The 22,300-nt window shown below is 44.7% G+C and overlaps 1 protein-coding gene across 1 annotated transcript; it reads left to right on the top strand.

Moving 5' to 3' along the window:
* Positions 1–268: 268 nt before the first annotated feature.
* On the top strand, positions 269–22,297 carry sb:cb288 (uncharacterized). The gene is made up of 5 exons (XM_068001634.1): positions 269–510; positions 17,313–17,361; positions 18,800–18,871; positions 19,421–19,505; positions 21,720–22,297. The coding sequence occupies exons 1-5, from the start codon at positions 445–447 to the stop codon at positions 21,778–21,780; spliced, it is 333 nt and encodes a 110-aa protein (XP_067857735.1). The 5' UTR covers positions 269–444; the 3' UTR covers positions 21,781–22,297.
* The last annotated feature ends 3 nt before the right edge of the window (positions 22,298–22,300 follow it).

Below are 22,300 nucleotides of genomic sequence, written 5' to 3' on the forward strand. Positions count from 1 at the left end.
GGCTGTTATTGCACTTTACATACCTAAATAAACAGATTTTATCTCACTGCTTATTTTTATTAGTTATTGGTTGTTAGCTGGAATTAATTCCATTTGCGTAAATAACTTCTTTGTGAGTATGTTTTGTGTGATTATTAATCTTCATTTTGTGCTCTGTGATATTGCAAGTATTTCTGTTAGTAATTAAATTCAATGATTGTATAATAATTGGACATATATTACAGATCAATGAATGAATGAATGAAGAGTTGCTTTGTTCCATTGAGAGCTGCAATGTGGCGCCTCTGGTGTATTCCTCCGCTACCCTGGGAGGAGCCGCGTCACCGCAGTCTCCCATCCGCCGCTGGAGCGAGTTCGCTCCGACCTGCAGGTGAATGAGAGCGAGTTGGACCGGACCGGAGTGACTGAGTTCAGGCAGGTCACTGGCCCAACTGCAGGGACAACATGAAACCATCTGCAGAAAATGAAACCCAAACTAGGAAAAGCTTCACTTTGAAGAGCGAGATACAGGTAAGAGGGGAGGGGATTATTCTCAGGCATTGTCGATCTGTTCACACTGAGCTTAAATCGCCTCTCTCTGCAGACAGAGTTTAAATTGTGTTCATGTGTGTGTATCTCGCATCAACTCGGGTACGTGCATGTTTGAAGAAAAAGAACCTTTGGGCTTATATGGTGTAGCTGGATATAAAACTTCAGATTGTAGTCAAAATATAGTTTGAGAGCTCCAGCTTTAAACGAGAGCTATCCAGAGAGAACCCAAAGTCTCTCCAATCTGCTCAATATAGTTGGCTTTTAACGGACGCAGAGAAACCAAACAGGTCCGTGTTTACTCAGCAGACTCAGATATAACACTGAGAGCAACATAACCATTGTTGGAATCTCGTATACATTTATTAAATATATATCTGACCTATCCAACATACAGTTACTAAATGTTTTTTTTAAGGGTACTGTGTAAAGTTCAGGTCTCCATATTATAAAAAGGATATAGAGGCACTGGAGAAGGTGCAAAAAAGATTTACAAGGATGATACCAGAACTGAGAGGTTATACCCATCAGGAATGATTGAACAGGCTGGGGCTCTTTTCTCCAGAAGAGAGAAATGTAAGGAATTTTATTTTAAAATAAAATAAAATTGTTGAACTATAACCTGGTATTGTAAATTGTAAACAATTCTACAACACCAAGTTATAGTCCAGCAATTTTATTTTAAATTCACAAGCTTTCGGAGGCTTCCTCCTTCGTCAGGTGAACGATGTGAAAATGAAATCCTTGTAAGATTCCTTACGTTTGTCCACCCCAGTCCATCACCGGCATCTCCACATCCTAGAAGAGAGAAGGCCGAGGGGTGACCTGATAGAGGTCTTTAAAACCATGAAGGGGTTTGATAGGGTCGACATAGAGAAGATGTTTCCACTTGTGGGGGAGCCCAAAACTAGGGGTCATAAATATAAAATAGTCACTAATAAATCCAATAAGGAAGTCAGACAAAACTTCTTTACCCAGAGAGCGTTGAAAATGTGGAACTTGCAAGGAGTTGTTGAGGCAAATATCATAGATGCATTTAATGGAAAGCTAGATAAACACATGAGGGAGAAAGGAATAGAAGGATAGACTGATAAGGTGAGGTGAAAGAGGGTGGAAGGAGGCTCGAGTGGAGCATAAATACCAGCATAGACCAGGTGGGCCGAATGGCCTGTTTCTGTGCTCTAAAATTGGATGTAATTCCAGGTAAAGTCCTCCTTTGCACAAATAGTCTTCTGATTTCTACAATTGCTGCGGCTCAGACGGGTGACCTGTTCTTTGGTCTGTTGGTCTCACTGTGAACCTGGGCTCTGGTTGGACGGTATGGACAGCAGCCCCAGTCTGATCGACGCTTTCTAAAATGTTTTCTCCCTGTCAAGAAAGTGCTTGGCCCCACTTCATTCTCAGCATTACCAAGATCACCAGTTCAACAGTGGGGAGAATTACTTGAGTGGACCTGTCCCTGGCATCACGTTAGTGCTCCAATGCAAGGGTCCCTCGCTGGGCCTCCATCGGTGCTGATTATGGAGTGGGGAAGGGCATGTGAAAAGTTTAAATCCATAAAAAGATGTTACTATCAGCAACTTGAGATATATCGAAATCCATATTTTAATGTGAGGCAACAGTGATAACAGCCCTTTTCTAAATCTCCAGACCCATAATTACATACAGATTACAGCGCAGAAACAGGCCATTCAGCCCTACCTGTTGGTGTTGGTGTTTATCCTCCACGTGAGCAGTAGTCCCAATCCCACTGTTCTCATCCTTTTATTCCAACCATCTCTCTATCCTAATCTTACATGTCGACATGGTCTCTGCTTCAATCACTAACTCTGGTAATGCGTTCCACAGCCTCGCACTCCTCTGTGTAAAAAGTTTCTCCCACTCTCTGTTCTAAATTGCTTCCATTTAATCTTATTTCTAGGTCTCCTCATCCACTGGAAACAGTTTGTTTCTATCTGTCCCGTCCCTTCAGAATGTTAAACACCTCTATCAAATCACCCCACAATCTCCTCTGTTCCAAAATAATGGCCCCAAATTTTCAAGTCTTCCTTAGTTTTTGTCTTTCCTCATACCAGGCAGCATCCTAGTGAATCTGTGCTATACCCTCTCTATTCCTACATTACAACAGTGGCTACACTTCAAAAGTACTTCATTGGCTGTAAAGCGCTTTGTGACGTCCTGAGGTCATGAAAGGCACTATAGAAATGCAAGTCTGTCTTTATTGCCTCGCTGTCCTCCTGTAGTGTGGAGCCCAAAACGGCACAATGTACTCCAACTGTGATCCTACCAAGGTTTTGTATAGATTCACCATTGCATCTTAACTTTTATATTCTTATATTCCCTGTGAGCACGAAACAAAAGTGTTAGGATCAAGCAATCCATACTTCCCAATTGAGTGTCTGTATGTGTCTGGACAACATCCAGGCTCGGGCTGTTAAGTGGCAAGTAACATTCATGCCAGACAAGTGCCAGGCAATGACCATCTCCAACAAGAGAGTGTCTAACCACCTCCCCTTGACATTCAACGGCATTACCATCACCGAATCCCACACCATCAACATCCTGGGGGTCACTATTGACCAGAAACTTAACTGGACCAGCCACATAAATACTGTGGTTACAAGAGCAGGTCAGAGGCTGGGTATTCTGCGGCGAGTGACTCACCTCCTGACTCCCCAAAGCCTTTCCACCATCTACAAGGCACAAATCAGGAGTGGGATGGAATACTCTCCACTTGCTTGGATGAGTGCAGCTCCAACAACACTCAAGAAGCTCGACACCATCCAGTACAAAGCAGCCCGCTTGATTGGCACCCCATCCACCACCCTAAACATTCACTCCCTTCACCACCAGTGCACTGTGGCTGCAGTGTGTACCCTCCACAGGATGCACTGCAGCAACTCGCCAAGGCTTCTTCGACAGCACCTCCCACCTAGAAGGACAAGGGCAGCAGGCACATGGGAACAACACCACCTGCACGTTCCCCTCCAAGTCACACACCATCCCGACTTGGAAATATATCGCCGTTCCTTCATCGTCGCTGGGTCAAAATCCTGGAACTCCCTTCCTAACAGCACTGTGGGAGAACCTTCACCACACGGACTGCAGCGGTTCAAGAAGGCGGCTCACCACCACCTTCTCAAGGGCAATTAGGGATGGGCAATAAATGCCGGCCTCACCAGCGACTCCCACACCCCATGAACAAAAAAAAAATCACCTCAGTCAATTCTGCTTTTATGTACAGTGTATTTCATATTTTCACAATCCTTTGTGAGGCAGCTTTTTTCTGAAGTAACTTTTAACCGGCATGGTTAAAATTCTAAGATTATGTTTCCTTATTCTGGATTCACTTACTAGAGAGGAGTCATTCCCTATCTTCCTTGTCAATTCCCTTCATTATTTTGAACAACTTAATCAGATCATCCCTTTACCTCTTCGTGTTCAGGGAATACAACCCAAATTTATCCAACTTCTCACCATCATACTTAAGTCACTTCATCCTAATTGTTGCCCTGGTGACTCATTGTGAGACTTTCTCCAAGACCAGTATGTCCTTCCTAAGTTGGGATGCCCAAAACTGAACACACTATTCCAAATGAGGGCTGACCAGCACGCTGTATATCTGCAGTAGCACATCCTTGCTTATATACAAACTAAGTATATTATCACGGAAGGAGGCCGTTCAGCCCATTGAGCCCGTGCTGGCTCTTTGTAAGAGCAATCCAATCAGCCGCATTCCCCCGCTCTTTCCCCATAGCCCTGCAAATTTTTCCCCTTCAAGTGTTTATCCAATTCCTCTTTTTTCCACTACCCTTTCAGGCAGCATTCCAGATCATAACAACTTGTGTTTTTTTTAAAGTTTTTCCTCAAGCTGCCTTTGATTCTTTTGCCAATCACCTTAAATCTGTGCCCTCCGGTTCTCTACCTTTCCACCAATGGGAGCAGTTTCTTTTTATTTACTTTATCTAAACACTTCATGATTTTAAACACCTCTATCAAATCTCCTCTCAACCTTCTCTGCTCCAAGGAGAACAACACCAGCTTCTCCAGTCTATCCACGTAACTAAAGTCCCTCATCCCTGGAACCATTCTAGTAAATCTTTTCGCCCCCTCTCTAAGGCCTTCACATCCTCCCTAAAGTGCGGTGCCCAGAACTGGACACGATACTCCAGTTGTGATGAAAACCAGAATTCTTTTAGCAACCTCAGTGTTGGCCGTGGCTCAGTGGGTAACACTCTCGCCTCTGAGTCAGAAGGTCGTGGGTTCAAGTCCCACTCCAGAGACTTGAGCGCAAAATCTAGGCTGACACTCCCAGTGCAGCACTGAGGGAGCGCTGCATTGTTAGAGGTGCCGACCTCTCGGATGAGTGATTAAACCAAGGCCCCGTCTGCCCTCTCGGGTGGACGTAAAAGATCCCATGGCACTATTTTGAAGAAGAGCAGGGGATTTCTCATCGGCGTCCTGGTCAACATTTACCCCTCAACCAACATCATTAAAATAAAACAGATTATCTGGTCATTTATCTCATTGCTGTCTGTGGGATCTTGCTGTGCACAAATTGGCTGCTGCATATCCTACATTACAACAATGACTAAACTTCAAAAGTATTTAATTGACTGCAAAGCGCTTTGGGATGTCCTGAGGTTGTGAAAGGCACTATAGGAATGCAAGTCTATCTTGTTTTTCCAATCGCCTGTGAGATAGCTTCTAACAACTTAATTTTACCAGGAACAATAGATCTCTTTGGTCCTCCCTCGTGCTTCTAACTAAGAAGGCATTCCCATCATTCGTGGTGTGCTCACACATTGTTCCACTAAACTGTATTTGAGATCGTCTCTGCCCGCTTGCTTTAAACTATCAGCCTTTTTCTGAGGCACCGTGTGCTTTCCAAAAGAAATGTCAGAGATGATCTTCTGCGATCGCTTGACGCAAAGATAATTCCTGGTTCGTTATCTGTCTTTTATTTACCGACTTAAATTTTTCCTCACAAACTAGCAGTATCCTCCGTCAATAGTGAGGACCTGAGAAAACCAGGAGTTTGTGGAGCACTGCCTATATGTCAGAGTGATAGGAAAAACCAGGCCTCCGACAGGGTGACTGTCTGGAGTTTGTGTTTATTCAGCGAGATGAGACTTATGCTTTGTAACTGTAAAGCTGCTTATTCAGCAGGTTACAGGTTACTCACTGTGTAACTATATGGAGTTGCTGTTTATTTAACAGGGCAAGATTTACTGGTTGTGTAACTGGAACTTTATAACCAAGAATGTTGTCTCTGAATCCACTCAAGATGTTCGTTTATCTCCTTTTACACTTTATTTGCATTCTTTCACTTCACCCCACCCCTCATTCCACAACCAAGGGGCCAGAAGGGAGCCAATTCCCAGCCGTCTGTCTCTGCTGTTCTGTAACTGTAAGGTGTGCTTGGTAGTTATAGACTTTCCTATTTCTCCTCCTCCCCCTCAGGGTAAGTGTTTATCTCTCATTATTTCCCAGTTGATCTAGCTGAGATTAAGGACATTAAGCTAAGTTCTCTTTTTGGAATTACCAGGTTTTACCAGGACTAACACCACCAGCTGTCTCCATGAACCATGGACACTTAGGGTGCATAAGCTTTCCTGGGCAAATGTCGAGAAACCTATCAGGAAACTCGTGTGCCTTTAGGAACACTAGCAGAGCACTCAAACAGGTCCTTCACTTCAGTCTAAAGTCTTAGTCTTTGGTTCCTGATTGTCAGATTTTTGCTGCGATGTGATCTAAAGGTGAAAAGTAAGACTTGCATTTATATAGCGCCTTTCACGACCTCAGGATGTTCCAAAGAGCTTTACAGCCAGTGCAGCACTTTTGAAGTGTAGTCACTGTTGTAATGTGGGAAACGCAGCAGCCAATTTGCACACAGCAAGGTTTCCCCTCCCACTCCAAGTTCTTCTCCAGCCCGGACATCTGTTCCGGGCCGGAGAGAAACTTGGAGTGGGATGGGGAGGTTCCTGTTGTCATGGTCCACGTAGGTACCAATGACATAGGTAGGACGAAGAAAAAGGTTCTGCTGAGAGAGTTTGAGCAGCTAAGGACTAAATTATAAAGCAGAACCACAAAGGTAATAATCTCTGGATTATTACCTGAGCCACGAACAAATTGGCACAGGGTAAATCGGATCAGGGAGATGAATGCGTGGCTCAAAAGATTGGCTTGGGATAAGTGGGTTTCGATTCATGGGGCACTGGCACCAGTACTGGGGAAAGAGGGAGCTGTTCCGTTGGGACGGACTACACCTGAACAATGCTGGGATCAGAGTTCTAGCGAATTAAATAACTAGGGAGGTAGATAGGGCTTTAAACTAAATAAGGTGCGATAGGAAAGATAGAGCAGGAGGTAAGAGAGGAGGGGGAGTTGCGTTCTTGATTAGGGAGAACATCACAGCAGTAGTGAGAGGGGATATATCCGAGGGTTCGCCCACTGAGTCTATATGGGTAGAATTGAAGAATAAGAAGGGAGAGATCACTTTGATAGGATTGTACTACAGACCCCCCAAATAGTCAACGGGAAATTGAGGAGCAAATATGCAATGAGATTACAGACAGCTGCAAGAAAAATAGGGTGGTAATAGTAGGGGACTTTAACTTTCCCAACATTGAATGGGACAGCCATAGCATTAGGGGCTTGGATGGAGAGAAATTTGTTGAGTGTATTCAGGAGGAATTTCTCATTCAGTATGTGGATGGCCCGACTAGAGAGGGGGCAAAACTTGACCTCCTCTTGGGAAATAAGGAAGGGCAGGTGACAGAAGTGTTAGTGAGGGATCACTTTGGGACCAGTGATCATAATTCCATTAGTTTTAAGATAGCTATGGAGAAGGATAGGTCTGGCCCAAAAGTTAAAATTCTAAATTGGGGAAAGGCCAATTTTGATGGTATTAGACAGGAACTTTCAGAAGTTGATTGGGAGAGTCTGTTGGCAGGCAAAGGGACGTCTGGTAAGTGGGAGGCTTTCAAAAGTGTGTTAACCAGGGTTCAGGGTAAGCACATTCCTTATAAAGTGAAGGGCAAGGCTGGTAGAAGTAGGGAACCTTGGATGACTCGGGAGATTGAGGCCTTAGTCAAAAAGAAGAAGGAGGCATATGACATGCATAGGCAGCTGGGATCAAGTGGATCCCTTGAAGAGTATAGTGATTGCCGGAGTAGAGTTAAGAGAGAAATCAGGAGGGCAAAAAGGGGACATGAGATTGCTTTGGCAGATAAGGCAAAGGTGAATCCAAAGAGCTTCTACAAATACATAAAGGGCAAAAGAGTAACCAGGGAGAGAGTAGGGCCTCTTAAGGATCAACAAGGTCATCTATGTGCGGAACCACAAGAGATGGGTGAGATCCTAAATGAATATTTCGCATCGGTATTTACGGTTGAGAAAGGCATGGATGTTAGGGAACTTGGTGAAATAAATGGTGATGTCTTGAGGAATGTACATATTTCAGAGAGGGAGGTGCTGGAAGTCTTAACGCGCATCAAGGTAGATAAATCTCCGGGACCTGATGAAATGTATCCCAGGACGTTATGGGAGGTTAGGGAGGAAATTGCGGGTCCCCTAGCAGAGATATTTGAATCATCGACAGCTACAGGTGAGGTGCCTGAAGATTGGAGGGTAGCAAATGTTGTGCCTTTGTTTAAGAAGGGCGGCAGGGAAAAGCCTGGGAACTACAGACCGGTGAGCCTGACATCTGTAGTGGGTAAGTTGTTAGAGGGTATTCTGAGAGACAGGATCTACAGGCATTTGGAGAGGCAGGGACTGATTAGGAACAGTCAGCATGGTTTTGTGAGTGGAAAATCATATCTCACAAATTTGATTGAGTTTTTTGAAGGGGTAACCAAGAAGATAGATGAGGGCTGTGCAGTAGACGTGGTCTACATGGACTTTAGCAAAGCCTTTGACAAGGTACCGCATGGTAGGCTGTTACATAAGGTTAAATCTCACGGGATCCAAGGTGAGGTAGCCAATTGGATACAAAATTGGATTGACGACAGAAGACAGAGGGTGGTTGTAGAGGGTTGTTTATCAAATTGGAGGCCTGTGACCAGCGGTGTGCCTCAGGGATCGGTGCTGGGTCCGCTGTTATTTGTTATTTATATTAATGATTTGGATGAGAATTTAGGAGGCATGGTTCGTAAGTTTGCAGATGACACCAAGATTGGTGGCATTGTGGACAGTGAAGAAGGTTATCTAGGATTGCAACGGGATCTTGATAAATTGGGCCAGTGGGCCGATGAATGGCAGATGGAGTTTAATTTAGATAAATGTGAGGTGATGCATTTTGGTAGATCGAATCAGACCAGGACCTACTCCGTTAATGGTAGGGCGTTGGGGTGAGTTATAGAACAAAGAGATCTAGGAGTACAGGTTCATAGCTCCTTGAAAGTGGAGTCACAGGTGGATAGGGTGGTGAAGAAGGCATTCAGCATGCTTGGTTTCATTGGTCAGAACATTGAATACAGGAGTTGGGATGTCTTGTTGAAGTTGTACAAGACATCAGTACGGCCACACTTGGAATACTGTGTACAGTTCTGGTCACCCTACTATAGAAAGGATATTATTAAACTAGAAAGAGTGCAGAAAAGATTTATTAGGATGCTACCGGGACTTGATGGTTTGACTTGTAGGGAGAGGTTGGATAGACTGAGACTTTTTTCCCTGGAGAGTCGGAGGTTTCGGGGGGATCTTATAGAAGTTTATAAAATAATGAGGGGCATAGATAAGGTAGATAGTCAAAATCTCTTCCCAAAGGTAGGGGAGTCTATAACGAGGGGGCATAGATTTAAGGTGAGAGGGGAGAGATACAAAAGGGTCCAGAGGGGCAATTTTTTCACTCGGGTGGTGAGTGTCTGGAACAAGCTGCCAGAAGCAGTAGTAGAGACGGGTACAATTTTGTCTTTTAAAAAGCATTTGGACAGTTACATGGGTAAGATGGGTATAGAGGGATATGGGCCAAGTGCAGGCAATTGGGACTGGCTGAGTGGTATAAACTGGGCGACATGGACATGTTGGGCCGAAGGGCCTGTTTCCATGTTGTAAACTTCTGTGATTCTGAGGTGGGGGGAGGGTTCCGGTCCCGGTCTGGGCGGAGAGAAATCTAGAATGCTAAGGAGAAAAGACAAAGAAACAGTGCAGGAAAGTGATTGGGGTAAGGATAACCAGATTGTGTCAGGAAGGGACACAGTGTACAAAGAAAAGACAACAAATAGGGACCGGGTAAGAAAAAATGGTAATAAGATAAATAGGGCCATAGTCCAAAAAAATGTTAAGATGTCTAAAAATGTTAAAAAGACAAATCTAAAGGCACTGTATCTGAATACACGAAGCATTCGTAATAAGGTAGACAAATTAACAGCGCAAATAGATGTAAACAGATACGATATAATTGCAATTCCAGAGACATGGCTGCAGGGTGACCAAGGCTGGGAGCTGAATATCCAAAGGTATTTGATATTTTGGAAGGACAGGCAAAAAGGAAAAGGAGGTGGGGTGGTGTTGTTAGTAAAGGATGAAATCAGAGCAATAGTGAGAAAATAGAAAGAAAATCAAGATGTAGAATCAGTCTGGGCGGAGTTAAGAAGCACCAAGGGGCAGAAAACACTGGTGGGAGTTGTCTATAGGCCTCCAAACAGTAGTGGTAACGTAGGGGACGGCGTCAAACAGGAAATTAGAGATGCATGTAACAAGGGTACTACAGTAATCATGGGTGTCTTTAATCTACATATAGACTGGCCAAACCAAATTAGCAATAATACTGTGGAGGATGAATTCCTGGAGTGTGTACGAGATTTTTTTTTTAGACCAGTACGTTGAGGAGCCAACTCGGGAACAGGCGATCCTTGATTGGGTGTTGTGCAATGAGAAGGGGTTAATTAATAATCTTGTTGTGCGGGGTCCTTTAGGGAAGAGTGACCATAACATGATAGAATTCTTCATTAAGATGGAAAGTGGAGTCGTCCAATCCGAAACTAGGGTCCCAAATCTAAACAAAGGAAACTACGAAGGTATGAGGAGTGAGTTGGCTTTGATAGATTGGGAAGCTTCATTAAAAGGCATGACGGTGGATAGGCAATGGCTAACATTTAAGGAACAAATGCATGAATTGCAAGAGCTATACATTCCTTTCTGGCGCAAAAACACAAAAGGAAAAGCGGCCCAACCATGGCTAACAAAAGAAATTAAGGATAGTATTAGATCCAAAGAGGAGTCATATAAAGTTGCCAGAAAAAGTAGCAAGCCTGAGGATTGGGAGCAGTTTAGAATTCAGCCAAAAAGGACCAAGAGATTGATTTAAGAGGGGAAAAATAGAGTTTGAGAGTAAACTTGCAAGGAACATAAAAGCGGACTGTAAAAGCTTCTACAAGTATATAAAAAGAAAAAGATTAGTGAAGACAAATGTAGGTCCCTTACAGAGAGAAACGGGAGAATTTAGAACGGGGAACAAGGAAACGGCAGAGCAATTAAACAAATACTTTGGTTCTGTTTTCACTGAAGAGGACACAAATAACTTCCCAGAAATGCTACGGAACCAAGGGACTAGTGAGAAGGAGGAATTAAAGGAAATTAGTATTCGTTTAAAAAAAAATAGTGCTGGAGAAATTAATGGGACTGAAAGCCGATAAATCCCCAGGGCCTGATAATCTGCATCCCAGAGTACTAAAAGAGGTAGCCATGGAAATAGTAGATGCATTGGTGATCATCTTCCAAAATTCTATAGATTATGGAACAGTTCCTGCAGATTGGAGGGTGGCAAATGTAACCCCACTATTTAAAAAGGAGGGAGAGAAAACAGGGAACGACAGACCGGTTAGCCTAACATCAGTAGTGGGGAAAATGCTGGAGTCTATTGTATAAGATGTGATAACAGGACACTTAGAAAATATCAACGGGATTAGACAAAGTCAACATGGATTTATGAAAAGGAAATCGTGTTTGACAAACCTACTGGAGTTTTTTGAGGCTGTAACTGGTAGAATAGATAAGGGAGAACCAGTGGATGTGGTTTATTTGGATTTTCAGAAGGCTTTTGATAAGGTCCCACACAAGAGGTTAGTGTGCAAAATTAAAGCACATGGGATTGGGGGGAATATACTGGCATGGATTGAGAATTGGTTGACAGACAGGAAACAGAGAGTAGGAATAAACGGGTCTTTTTCGGGGTGGCAGGCAGTGACTGGTGGGGTACCGCAGGGATCAGTGCTTGGGCCCCAGCTATTCACAATATATATCAATGATTTGGATGAGGGAACCAAATGTAATATTTCCAAGTTTGCCGATGACACAAAACTAGGTGGGATTGTGAGTTGTGAGGAGGATGCAAAGAGGCTTCGAGGCCGTCTAGACAAGTTGAGTGAGTGGGTAAATACATGGCAAATGCTGTATAATGTGGATAAATGTGAAGTTATCCACTTCAGAAGGAAAAACAGAAAGGCAGAGTATTATTTAAATGGTGATAGATTGGGAAATGTTGATATACAAAGGGACCTGGGTGTCCTTGTACACCAGTCACTGAAAGCAAACATGCAGGTGCAGCAAGCAGTTAGGAAGGCAAATGGTATGTTGGCCTTCATTGCAAGAGGATTTGAGTACAGGAGCAAGGATGTCTTACTGCAGTTATACAGGGCCTTGGTGAGACCACACCTGGAGTAGTGTGTGCAGTTTTGGTCTCCTTATCTGAGGAAGGATGTCCTTGCCATGGAGTGAGTGCAGCGAAGGTTCACCAGACTGATTCCTGGGATGGCAGGACTGTCGGCCTGTATTCTCTCGAGTTTAGAAGAATGAGAGGGGATCTCATTGAAACATATAAAATTCTGTCAGGGCTCGACAGACTGGGTGCAGGGAGGATGTTTCCCCTGGCTGGGGGTCCAGAAGAATGATGGGTCACAGTCTCAGGATCCGGGGTAGGACATTTAGGACTGAGATGAGGAGAAATTTCTTCACTGAGGGTGGTGAACCTGTGGAATTCTCTACCACAGAAGGCAGTGGAGGCCAAGTCACTGAATATATTTAAGAAGGAGACAGATAGATTTCTAGACACAATAGGCATTAAGGGGTATGGGGAGAGAGCGGGAATATGGTATTGAGATAGAGGGTCAGCCATGATCACATTGAATGGCAGAGCAGGCTCGAAGGGCCAAATGGCCTACCCCTGCTCCTATTTTCTATGTTTCTATGTCTCACAAACAGCAGAGAAAATTACCAAAGGATCTGATTTTGTGATGTTGGTTGAGGGATAAATATTCGCCAGGACACCGGGGAGAACTCCCCTGCTTTTCTTCGAAATCGGGCCATGGGATCTTTCACATCCACCTGAGAGGGCAGACAGGGCCTTGATTTAACATCTCAAAGACGGCACCTCTGACAGTGCAGCACTCCCTCCGTACTGCACTGGGAGTGTCTGCCTGGATCTTGTGCTTAAGACTTTGGAGTGGGACTCGGACCCACGACCTTATAACTGAGGCAAGAGGGTTAGCCACTGAGTCACAGCTAACATCCGGCAATTCCCTGGTTCTGGCTTGCTAATAGCCTGAATGGTACTTTCAGCCGTGCCAGCAACTGAGCCTATGTTAGGCTGTGATTTTGGTGCATTCCATTCACCGGTGATTATTTTTTTCCAATTTTCTCCCCAATTCTGAATATATTGACTCTCTCACTAAGGCACTGTTGCATGACTGGTGGACACTTTCTGTTACCTCATCTCTGCGCCCCTATTCATGCATGAACCTTGATCTGTGATTATCAACTGTGGAGGGCGTCACAGCCGAGTCGAGTCCAGCCTTACCCTCGCCCAGTATCCACACACGTACTCGCAGTACGGGGTTGCTGCACAGGAGCAGGAAGCCAAGCTGACTCTTTCTCCCTTTCCCTAATCCTCAGGTGCTGCTGCCAGTTGTAGTATCCCTACTGCTGCCTGACTGACTCAGGGTGGACTCGGGCTCCGACCTGGGACTTCAGGTCTGTGCAGCCCACAGGCAAGAGACTGACGAAGGGTCTCCGGCCCAAAACATCAACAGTCCTCTTTACAGACTTTACTGATCTGTGTATTTCTCGCATTTTATTTCCCGCAAGGAATTTCCTGTTTGTTTTGAGAGCGTTGTCTGTCCTTTTGGGCTCCTGGGTGTATGTCTGATGGATTGTGCAGCATCCTGGAGCTGGTGTTTTAATGCTCATTGAATTTGTTCTGTTTTAATTTGTTCTGTCGATGAATCTGATAAGAACCTACCGAGCGTTTGCATTGCCTCGCTAACCTCGTGAACTTTGTTTTCCTGTGCAGGTTCGCTGAACCTTTCTTATTTATCTAATATGTTCTGTGCTTGTTAAACATTTCAAGAGTTGAGTCTGCAGGGCTGCTGACAGACAGTACCAGATATTAATGTTTTCAAAAAACGAATTCACTACTTTGTGTGAAGCCTGTTACTTCTTCGTCTCTGCTCAATCAGCACAGAAACTAATGAACATGCAGGAGCAGCCCTGTAAACTATGTACTTTCAACAACAACTTGTATTTATAAGACAGTCTTTATGTCCCAAGGCGCTTCACAGGAGCGATTATCAGACAAAATTTGACACCGAGCCACATGAAGAGATATTAGGACAGGTGACCAAAAGCTTCGTCAAAGAGGTGGGTTTTAAGGAGTGTCTTGTAATGGATTGCTATTATTTGCTGTTTGGGAATGATAACATTTGCTCAAACTTGAATTCAATCTGTCTAGTAGTTGGACAGTCCCCATTGTTTTGAAAATGCAACCTTTCATTTCTCAGTTAAATTACAGATTCTATATTTTCACGCTGCTTGTCTATTATGGGTCATCAATGCTTGTCTGGGAACCTTCGAGCACCAATACGAATAATTTTACACAATTATTTTGCTGCTAGACTTGTGGAAATGCCCCTTTTTCAGTCATTTGTAACTGGTAAAATAACAGAGCCAAAGAAATATTTGGGATCTGACAAAATGAGGTAATAGGACTTGGAATAAACATTTGTCCTTTCCACAGACAGGAATCATGGATTCTTCCCACCCGTTTAGTCTCCTAACAGAAAGTTCCATATAATTTCTAAAACATAACCAATACGTTCATTCATTCACTCATCACATTATTTAGTCCTTGCCTGCTACCCCCCTGTTTAGTACACCCCACCCACCCCGTGACACAGAAACCACGGGGTCCTGTCGAACATTTGATCGTCCCTATGACCTTCATTCTTATTCCGAGACAGATATCTAGCTCGCTCCTTTCTGAAGGAGATAATTAAGTCAGCTTAAAATGCTTTTCGTGGGAGACTTGCTTGAAGTATGTTAATTTTAAACCTGAGGCCTCTAATTTCATATCCTCTCTCTGGCAAAGCTAAGCTCATGTGAGTGTGCCCTCATAACCCACACGATGGAATCATCCTACTCGTTAATTCTCTAATCTCTCTCCCATGCATCAACATCCTTTCGAAAGTAGTTTGCCCAAAGTTACACAGACCATACCAAATTTAGGTTTGCCAACTCTGGTTGGATGTATTCCTGGATCTTTCATCACATGACCTGCTTCCAACTGCCCCAACCCCACGCTCCTGCCATTGGTCATCCAACACGTCCATCCTCTCAGTGCACCCCCTGCCCAAGCCAATTGGAAAGCGAAAAAAACTCTTTGTGACCATCAGTCAATTTTGTTTAATGCCCCTATGATATTTCTCCCGGGTTTTGCTCGCAGCAGTGTCCAGGAGATTAATCTTCAATTCCTGGGGACTCCAGGCCAATCCTGGGGACTCCAGGCCAATCCTGGGGACTCCAGGCCAATCCTGGGGACTCCAGGCCAATCCTGGGGACTCCAGGCCAATCCTGGAGGGTTGGCAGCCCCTATTCCAAATGCGGCCTCACCATAACCCATGCCTATGGGCACGGTTTTGACTGACTCAATCCTCACACCCTGTTCCTTGCACTTGTTTCTTTTGGAGATTAGCATTCACTGTATGCCTTTGGCTGCCCATTCCTCCAGACCATCCAGGCATCTGTGGAGCTTTTCTGGTGCAATTTCTGAGGACATCCAAATGGCGATATCATTGACCAAACTGTGAGCAAGCCCCAATCCTTTGTTCAGCTGTTGGGATGTCATTGAGATAAATGAGGAGCAGGAATGGACTGGGAACTGTGCCCTGGGGGGGACCCCTGCCTTTGGGCACAACTTACTGTGCCCACTCTGACACCAATCATACACGCTGCCAGAAAACGCAATATCCAGCGATCAGCCACCGTTCTTGTCAATCTGGGAGATTGTGATTGCAGTTCATTGTGCCAAATCTCGGCAAAGGTCTTCTCCAGAGCCGGGAATGCTGCCAACATGCACGCTCTCTTGTTTAAAAACTCACGGAGGGTCTCTGACAGTGGCAGTAGGTTATCACTGCTGCTTCTCACTCTCTGACTCCTGCTTGGCCTGAGTTGAAGAGATTGGTGTGCTTGAGGTGGGATTGGAGATTGGAGGCAGCACTCCCTCAGTACTGCACTGGGCGAGCCAGCCTGGATCATGGGCTCAGGTCTGGTGTGGAGCTTGAACCCACAACCACCAGGGGTAGATTGTGACTGCAGGCAGGTTTCGGGCAGCCGGCTGCTTGGTGATCTCCACGGGAGGTCCGGCAGACGGGGCCTCGGTTCAACGTCTCATCTGGAAGACAGCACCTCCGACAGTGCAGCACTCCCTCGGTACTGCACTGGGAGCGTCAGCCTGGATTTTGGGCTCGAGCCTCTGGCGTGGGCTTGAACCCATGACCTTCTGACTCGGAGGCGAGAGAGCATCCCGCTGAGCCACGGCCAGGAGAATTTAGGGTCCAGTTCTCACTCAGTCTTTCTGCAGAGAACGTCCCACTGCATTTATCGGGTCTTAGCTTGCTGAGAGCTGATGGATATTTTAGTCTCCCTGTGCTTCTCAGCCTGCTGAACAGAATCAGTCAGGTGATGTGTCACAGCAGCCAGATCGTCTCAAACCATTGAGAGATTTCAGATGATTCAAAAGTGCCGTTTGGGTAAATGCTGTAGACTGGTTAGATTCTATGGCCTAATTGTGTGTTGGGGAAGGAGAGGGGGCTGTGAAACATTCCAAAGCAGCAGAATAATCTTCCTGCAGGTTACAGCAGCCAGAGCTGTGTAGGTGTGTCCTAATCATTAGGTCATTGGAATCCAGATTAGATTAATGATCAGGGAGGGGAAACAATGCATTCCTCATCAGGGACATCAGCCTGGTGCATACCTCCGGACTACAGACAAAACTTTGCACATCTTTCAGGACAGTATTTAAGAGATGTCCATCTGAAATAAACTTCAGTAGAAAACTAGTGCAGTTTGAACAGCGGATGCACTCTCTTTGGGAGCCCTGTGACTTCTCAGCATCTTGGGTTTTCATTTCAAACCTGCTCAAAGTTTTCTGTGTTTTCCACCACTGCAGCTACTCGCGTGTCCTTTGTTTAATTTCTTCAATACCTGCTTTCCATTACTTGACTGAGATTATCCTTTGCAACAATCATTACACGGGTACAACAAGAAGGTGCATTTATATAGTAGTAAAACGTCCCAAGGTGCCTCACTGGAGCTTAAATCAGACAAAAATTTGACACCGGACCCCAAAGGAGGAGATCTTGGGACAGATGACCAAACGCTTGGCTAAAGAGGTGGGTTTTAAGCAGCTAATGACTATAGCTCTGGGTGGAGTATTTTAAATAAGGACCTTCCTCTCTCTATACTGTTTCATCCCTACTTTTTTTTTCCTCTTTTTTTTATTGCATTAGAACGTTACAATTCTGCCAGAATCGTACACAACAGGCAATCATCTGGACAGTAAGTACATTTAAAAAAATGCTCTCTCTGTTGTAAAATGTCAGGGATAATATCGCGGATCCAGCTGTTGACAATTTCCGGGGTGGCGATGGTTCGGTGTCAAATTTTTGTTTGATTTAAGTTCCCGTGAGCCGCCTTGGGACGTTTTACCACGTTCAAGGCGCTGCATAAACGCAAGTTGTAATGATTGTTGCAAAGGATAATCTCAGTCAAGTAATGGAAAGCAGGTATTGAAGAAATGGGGTGGATTTGGGATTGGATCGCGTGTCAGATTTTGAAATCGGGTTCATTTCTGATGCAGAAACAGCAGCACTTACCAATTGTACAAATGAATTCACCTTTGCGAGCAGGGCGATGGCAGATTGCCAAGGACGGTTACCCGTTCTGGTGGCGATAAGCTGAGGCCAGCGTCCTCGTCTCGTGGCTGTAAAAACTTGGCCGCGAGTGGGCGGCGGTGGTTTATCAGGTTAAATTCCTGAGCCGTAGCTTCCTTCATTTTGGAAGGGTGCTCAGGGTCCTGGTACTTTTGGGTTAGCCATATTCTCAAACTGCTCATTATCTCATTCGCCAGTGCAATGCACTCGGGAGGAAGGCTACTGTACTTCCACACCTGGTGTTGATTACGGGGTTGAATTTTGAATGAACCAGTCAGGACCAATTTGAGGTGAGCATTTGAATTAACCGAGAATTTGGAGTAACCAACAATCGCTGTTTGAGCCAATGATCCATCGGGAAGCCCATTCTATCACTGTTTTACACCTAATTAATGATATAAGCTCTGAAATTCCCTGCCTGAACCTCTCCGCCTCTCTACCCCTCTCTCCTCCTTTAAGTCGCTCCTTAAAACCTACCTCGTGGTCCTTATATCTCCTTATTGGCCCGGTATCAAATTTTGTTTGATAATCACTCCTGTGAAGCACCTTGGGACGTTTTTACTACGTTAAAGGAGCTATATAAATGCATAGAAAAAAAAATAGGAGCAGGAGTAGGCCATTCGGCCCTTCGAGCCTGCTCCGCCATTCAATATGATCATGGCTGATCATCTAACTCAATACCATATTCCCGCTCTCTCCCCATACCCCTTGATGCCTTTTGTGTCTAGAAATCTATTGAGCTCCTTAAATATATTCAGTGACTTGGCCTCCACAGCCTTCTGTGGTACAGAATTCCACAGGTTCACCACCTTCTGGGTGAAGAAATTTCTCCTCATCTCAGTCCTAAATGTCCTACCCCGTATCTTGAGACTGTGACCCCTTGTTCTGGACCCCCCCAGCCAGGGGAAACATCCTCCCTGCATCCAGTCCGTCTCGCCCTGTCAGAATTTTATGTTTCATCGAACCATTTTGTATGTTTTTACATGTTATCCCCCTTTGGGTGTACGGAGTCTAATCTGTTGCTTTTCACCTCTCCCACATTTAATGAATGGACCTGACACAAGACCAGAGGCTCCTGCCAGTTCATGGTCAAACAAATGAACCGTTGGCAGTGAGACAAAGTGGAATAGTTCAAGGTAAGAAATGTGCAGTCTTTTCCGATTCACAAAAATCAGTGCTACTCATTGGGCTTGGGATAAGGGGATCCTGATACGCTTCTGTTGAAGATACCTGATGGTTTTGCTGAGGGAGAGTTGACATTACCTGTATATTGGTACTTGATGCGATATTAAAAGTCATGCATGATCTCTTCGGCCTGCTGCAATGATGGAATTAATTTCATCCGTCTCGGCTGTGCTGATTGAATCGAAGACCGTGACAATGGAGTGTTCCACACTGAGCAAAAGGGGGGAAAAATCCATCTGTGGCGCAAACCATGAAACAGTTCTGGTATGTGCCAGCATGTGGGAAGATTTCTTCTGTTATTTGTAAGGAAACTGTAAATTGTGATTTTTAAAGAATGAGTTTATAATTTTGCTATTAATAGCAATTAGAGGGAATGTTCCCCAATGTCTCATTCACAGGCTTTGAAACCGAAACAGTAACTGGCTGATGGGTTTAAAAATATCCGTTGTGCATTAATTGGTTGACTATCTTTAAAAACATTTTTGCAAACTACTTCCCAGGTATCGTAGCAGCAACGATATTTATTGCCTTCTTGCTGGGATTATATACCATTCTGTGGAAATTCATGGGCTTCCAGGCTAAAAGGTGAGAAAGGTGTTACCAGTTTGATGTTTTTGTCACAGTCCTGAAATTGGTCTCTGTTCACATACAGCAGATCAGGTGCAGTAAGAGGCTCACTCAATATTCCCCACAGAATTTCTATTTTACAGCCAATCATTTTTGTATTCAATCTGAATCAGACACGAGCAAACGAAAGAAAAAAAGAAAGAACTCTCACGCCATTCCCTGCCTCAGGACATCCCAAAGTGTTCCACAGCCAAAGAAGTACTTTTTGAAGTGTACTCACTGTTGTAATGTAGGAAAACATGGCAGTGAATTTGTGCACAGCAAGCTCCCACAAACGGCAATGTGATCATGACCAGATAATCTGTATTGGTGATGTTGGTTGAGGTGACAAATATTGGCCCAGGACACCGGGGAGAACTCCCCTGCTCTTCTTTGAATAGTGGCCTTGGGATCTTTTACGTCCATCCAAGAGGGCAGACGGGGCCTCGGTTTATCATAGAATCATAGAAGTTGCAACATGGAAACAGGCCCTTCGGCCCAACATGTCCATGTCGCCCAGTTTATACCACTAAGCTAGTCCCAATTTCCTGCACTTGGCCCATATCCCTCTATACCCATCTTACCCATGTAACTGTCCAAATGCTTTTTAAAAGACAAAATTGTACCCGCCTCTACTACTGCCTCTGGCAGCTCGTTCCACACACTCACCACCCTTTGAGTGAAAAAATTGCCCCTCTGGACCCTTTTGTATCTCTCCCCTCTCACCTTAAATCTATGCCCCCTCGTTATAGACTCCCCTACCTTTGGGAAAAGATTTTGACTATCTACCTTATCTATGCCCCTCATTATTTTATAGACTTGTATAAGATCACCCCTTAACCTCCTACTCTCCAGGGAAAAAAGTCCCAGTCTGTCTAACCTCTCCCTGTAAGTCAAACCATCAAGTCCCGGTAGCATCCTAGTAAATCTTTTCTGCACTCTTTCTAGTTTAATAATATCCTTTCTATAATAGGGTGACCAGAACTGTACACAGTATTCCAAGTGTGGCCTTACTAATGTCTTGTACAACTTCAACAAGACATCCCAACTCCTGTATTCAATGTTCTGACCAATGAAACCAAGCATGCCGAATGCCTTCTTCACCACCCTATCCACCTGTGACTCCACTTTCAAGGAGCTATGAACCTGTACTCCTAGATCTCTTTGTTCTATAACTCTCCCCAACGCCCTACCATTAACGGAGTAGGTCCTGGCCCGATTCGATCTGCCAAAATGCATCACCTCACATTTATCTAAATTAAACTCCATCTGCCATTCATCGGCCCACTGGCCCAATTTATCAAGATCCCGTTGCAATCCTTTAACGTCTCATCTGAAAGACGGCACCTCCAACAGTGCAGGGCTCTCTCGGTACTGCACTGGGAGTGTCAGCCTGGATTATATGCTCAAATTCTGGAGTGGGCCTTGAACCCACGACCTCCTGACTCAGGGGTGAGAGTGAGCCAAGGCTAACCCCTGAAATGAGGTGCCAGTGATGTGCTTTTATATTGGCTTTGCTTTAGTTTCAATTCCAGCTCGGTGTTTGAGAGCCAGCTCCCGATTGCTTACACGACTCGCTCCAACTCCCTTAACCTGGCTGCAGACTCATAGATCCGCAAAAACCTGGATGTACGCTTCTGTGGCCAGGATAAAGGGAGCTGGATTGTGCAAACACCTCACTATCCCATAATTTAGAATAAACCTCAACCAATATAAAAGCAGCTTTAGTGTCCTGATATTACAGTGTGACAGATTGTCAGAGCTCTGCATTTTAAGAAGAAACTGAGTAAAATGCCAAACTCAGCACAGCAAAAAACCCCACCCAACATTCCCCCCCCCCCCAGAGATTAAAAAGCTCGAAATTGGCTGTAATTCAAGCAGATCCAAATGTGCACAAGTTTGGAGGCCCATTTTCGCTTGGGGGTGGGGTGGGGGTTATGATTTTGACTTTGTGCGATAGTGTGAAACGGGTGATAGTGAATCAGCAGCACCTTTTACATCTCTCCCGATTTTATTTTCATTGAAGTCAGTGGGGAGGGATGATAAAACGGCCTGCTTTGCACCATCGCACAAAGTCAAAACCTACCCCCGGGGCTCAGCTACTGGATGTCACTTCTAGCAGATAATTTATTGCTGTTGATCCCTTTTTAAAAGCATTTTTTTTTCCCCCTAATTTCCTCTCCCGATCTCTAGGCACAAAGGGAACGGCAGGTCAAGGCAGAAGATTCACCATTCAGTCACAGTCTCCTGCTGATGGAATGGCTGCTGTCTGCCATCTTTAGCAATGTCCTGTCCAGAAACCTCTGCGGCTCGGGTTACTTCAGATGCCTCGATGAGTACAACTATTCTTCTGCTCGGGGGAATTCACTGCGGGTTTGTTTGCGCGTTAATCACTGCATCATTTCAAACGGTGCTCTGAGCAGGTTGGTGCGCATCTCCCATCTTCCTCACCTTGACTAATTCTTGCTCGCTAAGCTTCATTGGCCCAGCAGTGGCTCTGCAATCTTCCAGTAGCAGAAGTGAGCATTGGTTTGTGGGAAGGTGTTTATCCAGATGCGAGTGCGGGGGGGGGGAAAAAAATAAATGGGAAATAAAAGAATTGTAAGTTTTTTTTAAAAACTCTGCTTCCTATACTTGCAATCACTGCTTTTGTTGAAGCTTAAGAAAAAGAGAAGTGCAATTAAAACGTAAGGTTAAAGCTGACTGATTACTGTCGTCTCTTTGGATTTGGTCGGGGTTGTTACGATGCTCCAGTGTTCCACTGGGATGTGTCC

Source organism: Heptranchias perlo, chromosome 20, assembly GCF_035084215.1.
Source record: "Heptranchias perlo isolate sHepPer1 chromosome 20, sHepPer1.hap1, whole genome shotgun sequence".
In the NCBI taxonomy this organism is placed as follows: domain Eukaryota; kingdom Metazoa; phylum Chordata; class Chondrichthyes; order Hexanchiformes; family Hexanchidae; genus Heptranchias; species Heptranchias perlo.